General features: G+C 39.8%; 1 protein-coding gene across 2 annotated transcripts; it reads left to right on the top strand.

Moving 5' to 3' along the window:
• The first annotated feature begins 1,435 nt into the window (after positions 1-1,435).
• On the top strand, positions 1,436-8,549 carry LOC129095837 (uncharacterized). Of its 2 annotated transcripts, XM_054604417.1 has the most exons (11): positions 1,436-1,536; positions 1,947-2,092; positions 2,188-2,344; positions 2,944-3,327; positions 3,713-3,994; positions 4,121-4,144; positions 4,264-4,365; positions 4,477-4,507; positions 5,655-5,704; positions 5,867-5,901; positions 7,542-8,548. In XM_054604417.1, the coding sequence occupies exons 1-11, from the start codon at positions 1,467-1,469 to the stop codon at positions 7,638-7,640; spliced, it is 1,380 nt and encodes a 459-aa protein (XP_054460392.1). In that variant the 5' UTR covers positions 1,436-1,466; the 3' UTR covers positions 7,641-8,548. The 2 variants fall into 2 exon arrangements, with proteins under 2 accessions (XP_054460392.1, XP_054460393.1); XM_054604418.1 differs by lacking the exon at positions 2,944-3,327 and having other exon boundaries at positions 7,542-8,549.
• Positions 8,550-8,960: the final 411 nt, after the last annotated feature.

Genomic DNA, 8,960 nt, shown 5'->3' with positions numbered 1-8,960 from the left:
ATTTTGTGTTTTATTGAGAAAATGATTCAGCGGTAGAAATTTTAGAGAACAATGTTTTACATGGTAACGTTACTTATCATCTTCCTCAAAACTTCACCGGCAGTAGCCTCTTTTTTTTTAGTCTTCTATTTTTAACAAGCATCTCTACAGTATGTTAACTTCCCTGTACATATGTGTTTGTATTGTAAAACATGAATCCTTAGAAGATACTCTAAAAAGAAGCAACATAGTTTTAAAGTCGTCCTGTTAATCCCAGTTTCCTCACTAAACATTAACGCTCAAAGGTTTTAAAATGTTGCTGCACCTGATCACTCTTTATAAGAGGAGGCTCTTTAAGAAAAAGAGCACACTGAAGGATCTGCACTTGTGATTAGATTTACTACTCCTCTATAACTGGCCTCACTCTCAATAAAAATACTAGTAAAAGCAATCCTCCTTTTGATGAATTGAACATAAAATATGACTCTTCATTTGGCTGGTGGAAGTTACCAGCCAAATGTGATTTAAATCTGTACCTCCATCTTCTTTAGGAATATTTACCACCTAAAGATACATTTGATTTGTAATGTGCACTTTAATTCTCCTCTATAATAAACTGTGCTTCACGGAGATGCAAGTTTGGAGTTGTTGATACAGTTCATAAACATCTTGTTTTGTATATCAGTGACCTAATTCTTGGCTTCTGTTTTTCAATTTCCCTTTTTTTTATAATCATCTTGCAGAAGTGGCTGCCTCAGACTTTTCCCACGCTAAGTCTATTTCTCTTTGCATGAGAATGAACATGACAATGAACGTGTTGTACTCTTAGTCATTATTTCCACAAGTAACAAAACCCATGACACCAACGAAAATTTGACAAAGAAACAAAGGCAATGAAGTACTCAATAATCATGATTCATACTTGAATAATCTTCTAGAAGCTATATTGAACATATCTGTCTGCTTGACTCACAACAGCTGGAAATATATTTTCACATATATTTTCATATATATTTTCACATCGGGCACTGTAGTTCTCCTACCCGCTTCGCACACGGGAGAAGTTTCTGTTGGTTGCAATCTGAAACCTCGTCTCTAGATGACACCAAATCCTGCGCACTGCACCATTAAGTACGGCGCTCGATTAAATGTACTTAATTATATTCCAACGCTCTATCATTACCAAGCACACCTATCACATACTAACAACACCGGAGGACATGTGGGGGAATTCTCAATCTGCTGTGTCTCTATTAGATCTTTACATGTGGGTTACACAGGGAATGCTATTTATTCTCATCAGGCATCCAACCAGTGGACTCCAAAAAAGGAAATGTGTTTACTGGTTCAACTTCCCCCAATCGTTCTGTCTTCAAGAGGATGTGATACGTATTAAAAAAACAGAGAGAGGGAGAGAAAGAGAGAGAGAGAGAAGCCCATGCTTGCATGTGCTTACTTACACACTCAGTGTTCCTCTTGTGTCAAAGATGCAGGTTGTCAGTGGTGGACAATCACTTTGGATATACACTCTGCTATTCACTTCTCTACAACTTTGGGGTAAGTGTCGTAGCATAGGTGCATCTAAATACATTATACTCATCTTTATTTATTTTGTTTTGTCTAACAACAATATCATTCTACAAGAAATATCTATTTGCTGATTTTTGGGGGGGTTTAAGGAGAAGCAAACAACGGCGAAACTGCCATTAAATGTATAATCATCCACACAAACAACTATGCTGGTTGTAAATTCACTGAAAATTGAAGTAACAGGCTATATCTCTATTTCAGATTTTCATGTACCATTGTTATGTTGTCATCAGCTGCAATCACCAGTTTGCTACAAAGTGAATGTCACCACATGTAGTGATGACATTTAGTGCTTCACTGTTGCACCAACTGAAAATGTGTGTAACTCAACTGATTCTTCCTGTATGTTAAACCGTTTTTTTTTTCTCTCACTCTAGGAAGGATTTTGGCTTCCACTACCTCTCCTCCGCCAGTGCCTACACTTAAAATCAGTTCGAGGTCAAAGAACTTTGTGGTTCTGGCATGCCGCACACCAGAGGGCCACAGAGGAGATATGTTCATGCTGTACCGGTACACAGAAAAGGTATATGTTTTATTTTGAGGATGTGTGTTGTATCTTGTGTTACCACTGGGCTCCTGTGGTTTTACTCTTCTCTGTGTGTCCATTCGTTCATTGAGATGGACTCTAAGGAGCTGCAGTCCGGTGCTGAGGAGGTTCTGTTCAATGTGACGGTCAATGAGGGGGATCCAGCCCAACTCTTCTGCTGTCTGTACAAGGACCAGGATGGTCCTTACAGTCCGTTCAGTCCCTTTTTGCAGCTGGAGTCTCTAAAAGGTGCGTCAATGTTTTTTTTTTGTTGTTGTTTCTTTTTTATGCATATCTTGACAGAAATCCGGATTCAACATCTGATTTGACCCTCAGTTTCTTGACGGAAGCAAAAATCTTTTACTTGCATTTCAACCCGTTGACTCTGGTCTAGTACTGGTAGTAGTGGATGTGGCCTAGGCTGTAGCTGCTCCACATCTTGACAGAGTTTCTGGAGTCACTGTAGAAGTGATTCTATATGTGGTATAACAAAATAAACACTTCCTTCCGCTGCGCTCGAACCCCCCCCCAAAAAAAAAAAACTGCTGCATGCAGGTGCTCACTGTGGTCTCTTATTGTCCTCCGCTCTGTGGGTGTGTGCAGTGGTAGTTACATCCTGCACTTCATATAGAAACCACACACACCTACACACACACAAACATCAAACACAATGTGTACTGGCTTACAGTGTTGACGGTTTAAGAAGGAAGTTTGGCTAGCAACTGTGGCTAACCAAGGTTGTTCGCATTATTTACATGGTTTACATGACTGTTGAGCCAAAGGAACTATGTAAAAGTAAGGCGGTCACACAAATGCAGAGAATGCTCCCTTTTTGTACTTTTTCCCAGATGCTGCCCCCACCAGCACCATTCCCACGTTCCCTCCTCCGGTCTTGTCTGTGAGTCCCTCTGATGGTGCGGTTAAACGTGGGGACACCCTGTCCTTCAGATGCTCGGTCCCTCATCAACCCCACTCTCAATCCCAGCCGAGATATCACAACAAACCCGTGACCTTCCTTTTGCTGAGGACAGCTGAGCGAATGGGGGCGACGTCTGTTACCCTCCAGCCTCAGGCCAGTCGGGCATCAAACCCTGAACCCGAGCCTGGAGTCTTCAGCGTGGGGCCGGTGATGGGAGGAGAGGGGGGAGAGTACACGTGCATTTACCAGATCAGCAAAAGCAGTGTGTTGGTTAATTCAACTGTCAGCAACGTGGTCCAAATCACTGTTACAGGTGAGGATGTTTGCTCTCAGGGCTGACATATAGAGACAAACAACCATTCACACTCCACACCTACAGGCGATTTAGAGTCTTCAATTGACCTAAGCTGCATGTCTTTGGACTGTGGGAGGAAGCCAGAGAACCCGGAGAGAACCCACGCTGACACAGGGAGAACATGCAAACTCCACACAGAAGGTTGTCTAGCCGAAAAAAATATTTCAGTTATCATATTGTTATTTTCTTCTGACGCACCTTTTAGTGTAGTTTAGCATTCGAACATGTTTGTTATCTATTCTATATCAATAAATCCATACATTTTTAGATTTTGAAAATGTTAGAAAGTAGTGAAATATGTCCAGCATCACAAACACAATGAAACTTTTGATTTTGATTTCAGACGCGTTGCCAGTTCCCACCCTCGTCCTCCAGCAGCAGACAGACGTGTGGCATTTGCTCTGCACGGGGTCGCCCGCTTACCCCGGCGCTGTGTTCTCCCTCTACCCGGCTGATAATGAAACTCCTGTTGCCACTCAGCATGCCGCTCTGATCAACCATCAGGTCACCTTCCCAGTGCCTGTCCAGGACACTCTGATGGCTTTGTACCAGTGCCAGTACGAGGTCAAGCTGGGAGACCAATGGAGCAAGTCTGAGCTCAGCGTCCTATTGGCTGTAACCAAAGGTGCAGATTCGGATTGAATCCTGTGTGTGTGTGTGTGTGTGGGTGTGTGTATGTGTGTGTGTGTGTGTTTTTAGAGCATAATATGACGTGAAATGTGACTGTTTGGTTCTTTTCTCATTTTTGCAGGAATTCCTCCTCCACCATCAACAGGTAGAGCTACAATAACATGTCATTATTTCATATGTAGTTTTATCTGTCATGAATTTTGAGTGTCAGGAAGTCAAAAGACAACTAAATGAGTCAGACTTATGCCAGTGTGATGTCCACAGATCTGTCCGCTGTGGACTGGCCTCTCGTTCTGGGTTCGATCTCCACTGTGGTGTTGTTCCTCTGCTCAGTGGCACTCGTGGTTGTGGTGGCACACCGGAAAGGTATCTAACTCATGAATATCTGCTTTTTCACATGATACATTTACTCATGATTGTCTTCCCTTGTGAAACTTATTTTTCCTCTCTTTCTTCTCTTTTCGCTCTTCTTTAAAGTAAAAGCAGCAGCCAAGCGAAAGAAGAAAAGGTATTGTCTTTTTTAGTTGTCCAGTAAACGATCACTGTGATTACTTTGACCGTCCACCGTAATTTTGACTTCCTAAAGTTATCATGAACAAGTGTGAATTACCATGAACGCCGTCACAGCCGTGACACATGGGTGACATTTAGAGTCAGCGTTAACTGCAAATATCTTCCTCAATTTCGCAACATAAAAAACTATTTAAAGCAACAGATTAACCCGTACAAATTACCCACAATTTGTCCAAATATGATGACAAATAAAGGTTCCAAATGGCTTTATCCTAAAGGGCTCAGGTTCTACCCAAAACCATTTGCTTCCTTTTAGTAAAGAGGGATTTATTTATGGAAGAAAAACCATCAAGAATTGTTTAAAGCATGGATAAAAGGAACAGACACAATCCAGCCCAAACATCCCCAAAGACTGTGACAGTGAACCATGGGGCGGATGCGGTTCCCTGGCCCTTTAGGGTTCTAGATAAAACCCTTGGAATATAGATTAAAAGGGTTCAGGGTAAAACTCAACCCCCACACCCCCAAAGAGTGTGATGGTTAACCATGATTGATGTGGGCTGTGGGTACACTAGATGAAACCAGCCATATAACATACCGTATAACCCACTGCATGGGTTCTAGATGAAACACTCAAAATACAAATTAGGTCTTGGAAGAACCCCCTGGGTGGGTTCTTGTTAGCACCCTCAGAAGGTGGAAAGGTTCTGGATAGAAACTCCAGAGAGGGCTCTGGGTACAACCATTACACCATAGAAGGATTCTCTGTAGAACCTCTCATATGGGGTTAGAACCTTTCACAAATTGTTCTAGGTATAACGCTTTGAAAGGAGGCCAGCTGGAATCGTGATAAAAAAGTCCACCAGGAACCGAAGAGTGTCTTCCTGTGAGGACTTGCTGAAAAACTATTTATGATTCTAGTTAGCAACTTCATTTCTAAAAGTGAAAAACCTTTTAAAAAAGCGTTGTGTTGATCAGTCTCAATTCAATAAGAACATCACTTTTACATTATAGGCTTGCCTTTGTGCAGCTCTGATTCTGGGTTGTCGAGCTGATTTTCATATAACTTCTTTAAAAAATGCATTATTGAATTGCAGAAGTGGTATTGTGGTATAAAGTGTTGTTGTGTTGAACTCTTTCAGACAGGAATCACAGTTCTGGACTCAAGTTCACGCTAAGGACCATGTGGTTGGTAAGTTAATGATCATATTCATAACTTGTTAACTGTCTATCCATTCACTTCTCTTTAATTTATTAAAGGCAATTTTTAAATAGATCTGCAGTAAATTGCATGAAAGTAAAGAAATATACTGATACAAACAGTGCTTGTTGTTTTTCTTCTTTGTTTTTGCAGACCTTACACTCAGGCGTGCAAGCTTCACCTCTCAGGTAATTATTAATTATTAGAATTATATCTGAATCTTCAATTGCTTATTAAAATTATTGGGTGATTCCTCAACTACCATTAAGCAACATCCTTCTTTTTATCTTTAACCTTTCTTATACAACATTTTGGATAACCCTTTCTCGTTGTCAGCAAATCCCATGAAAGAACCGAAACCAGTGTGTTAGTCCCTCTCTTAACATTCTCTGACTTTCTCAGTCTGTTGCTCTCAGCTTCAAGCCCAAATGGTTCCTACTGAGGATGTGGAACTAAAACAGCTGGACACAGCAGTTCTTGGCAAACAGTACTCAAATAGGAGTAAATAGTCAATTTTTTGGAGTTTTGAGTATCTACAGCAGCTGGACAGTGTTTGGATGCACAGTGTGCGTTAGGAGGAAGAATTTAATGATCGTTTTTAATAAGAAAAACATGTAATATGACCAAATTGATCCTTTTATGCATTTTTAACTTTGCAATAGAATTTTCTACCCAAACATAATGGAGATCAGGTGTAGTTTTCTCTTTTATTTATTTAGGTATTTCTGGTATTTCTGAGGCCTCTACAGAGTGTTTCTCCTGTAGATTCACTTTGACAAACTGTAAACTTCCCTGATCCCTTTGCTGTAAACAAACCACTGACACAAACACACACATACACACAAACAACACACACACACACACACACACACACACACACACACACACACACACACACACACACACACACACACACACACACACACACACACACACACACACACACACACACACACACACATAATAACACACTGCCAATCACCAAACATACTGTCAACCCACACATATTCCTCATTATTGCTTTAGAGCAGGGTTTGGGTCCGCCTCTCATTAGTTTTAATCCCGTTCATTAATTAGCTTGTTGAAGGGCTCTCATTAGAGTAAAGACTCTCTTCAGGCTCTTTCTTCCTCTCTGTGCACTGAACAGCAACTCAAGGACATAATGCTGTCATCTCCAGCTGATGGAAACACTAACCTGCTATCATGAAACAGCTCAACTGAATATTTGTGCCTCAGTGTTGCTGACAGCTGTAGAGTGTCCTTGTCTTGGTATTAAAGAGCAGTAATTTCATCAAGAATCACAGCTTTTCGGATGGGTCTATTTTTGTCAATTATGTCTCGTTTTTATCATGCTGGCACATAAAAGGAAAACATAGTCTACAAGTTATACTTTTACAATTGATTTTGGTTTACTGACATATTACATAAGGACATTTATGATAACTTGTGGGGCATTTTTATGCCTTTTTTTGATAGTGATAGTGGAAAGAGACATGAAATGTGGGGAAAGAGAAAAAGGCAAGGACAGGCAAAAGAAGGCAAATGGTTTTGCCACCCAGGAATCAAACCAGGTAAATCATAACCAGGTATATACCCACATCACCCTGATGTAACTTTTCCAGTGGGGAAAACATGATGAAGTGCCCTCTTGGATAACCCTACATGATAAAGTACCCTCTAGGATATCCTTCCAGTGGAGAAAACCAGATGCAGTGCACTACTGGGTGCATGTTTAAGAGTAAAAGCAGTGGTATGATGTGGACTAATTGACATAATTGTTAGATTCTAACAATTTTGTTCGATGTGTTTGTGTTTGTTATACTTGTAGGAATTGGCCAGTCTGGACACAACTACAGGGACGGCCTCCAGATCTCCTCTATGGAACTCACACTCCACATTCACAACCCCGATCCATCCGATCCATTAGAAATGTTTGTTTTCTTTATCTCCCTCAGCGTGTGTTTGTACTTTATTTGACTTTATCAATGTAGCATCAGTCAGAGTTACACAGCAGGACAGGAAGGGCTATTTCCTCAGTTCCTATTTCATGTGTAGCAGAAAGATTGTACAATTTGACAGGATATGATGTTTGTTTGAGCTTACGTGTCACTGAGCCAGTATTAGCCAATATTATTATTATCATCAAGTTTGTATCTGTTTTGTAAATATACCTTACCTTAAGTTGACCTTCAAAGTTTATACTTAAAACAATCTTACTGCCAGCTCCTTTTACTAGCTGAGCTGGAGCTTTCAGTTTTCTCACAAGATCTTCATATGCACTTCGACCAGATGTCATGGAATTTAGTAACAGACACCAAGTGGATTGTATCAATCTGTACAATCTTCCTGGTTTGACTAAGATTACCATTTTTTTTTGTAGTGCTATTTGCAGATGTGCCATACATTCCAGCACCATTGTACAATTTGACAGGATATGGTGTTTGTTTGAGCTTACATGTTACTGAGCCAGTGAATCAAAATACAGATTGTATTAATATTATTATTATCATCAAGTTTGTATCTGTTTTGTAAATATACCTTACCTTAAGTTTTACCTTGAGCTTTCCATTATATTACAGGATCTTCATATGTACTCCACCCAGAAGTCAGAGAATTAAGTAACAGCCAATAAATGGATTGTATCAATCTGTATAATCTTCCTGGTTTGACTAAGATTACCAATTTTTTTGTAGTGCTTTTTGCAGATGTGCCATACATTCCAGCACCATCAACTGTAGTATGTACACTTTCTAATTAATATGGAGCATTGAACATTATTGTTTTTTTGACGTTACATAGAAATGGTGATTATAATAAAGTGTATCTATATTGCACTTACTGGTTTAAAAGCAGAGATTTCAAAGTGCTTTCCATGAAAAAATCTAAAAAAAAAAAGATCAAAAAATAAATAAATCTATACATACATGTTACATATGCACTGTGTTACATTCAGTCAGTACACATACCAAACCACATACACACATTAATACACATTTTTAAACAAATAACCCTAATTAAACAAGAGGATAAAAAATATGCATTTTTCAGAAGAGATTTAAAAGGGCATATGGATTTTGCAAATCAGGCAGAAGTTGAGGTTTCCTAACTGCAAAAGCTGTAAACAGCACACAGTTTCCAGCCTGAGGACCTCTTTGCATGCAGGTTTATAAAGGTAAAGTTATAAAGTTATTCATAAATACAATCTTGGTCCAGGCAAGAACATAATGATGTATCTCACAAATTGAAC

Source organism: Anoplopoma fimbria, chromosome 9 (assembly GCF_027596085.1).
Source record: "Anoplopoma fimbria isolate UVic2021 breed Golden Eagle Sablefish chromosome 9, Afim_UVic_2022, whole genome shotgun sequence".
NCBI lineage: Eukaryota > Metazoa > Chordata > Actinopteri > Perciformes > Anoplopomatidae > Anoplopoma > Anoplopoma fimbria.
Note: the sequence above shows the minus strand (reverse complement) of the source record. Positions and strands in the feature narration are given on the sequence as shown.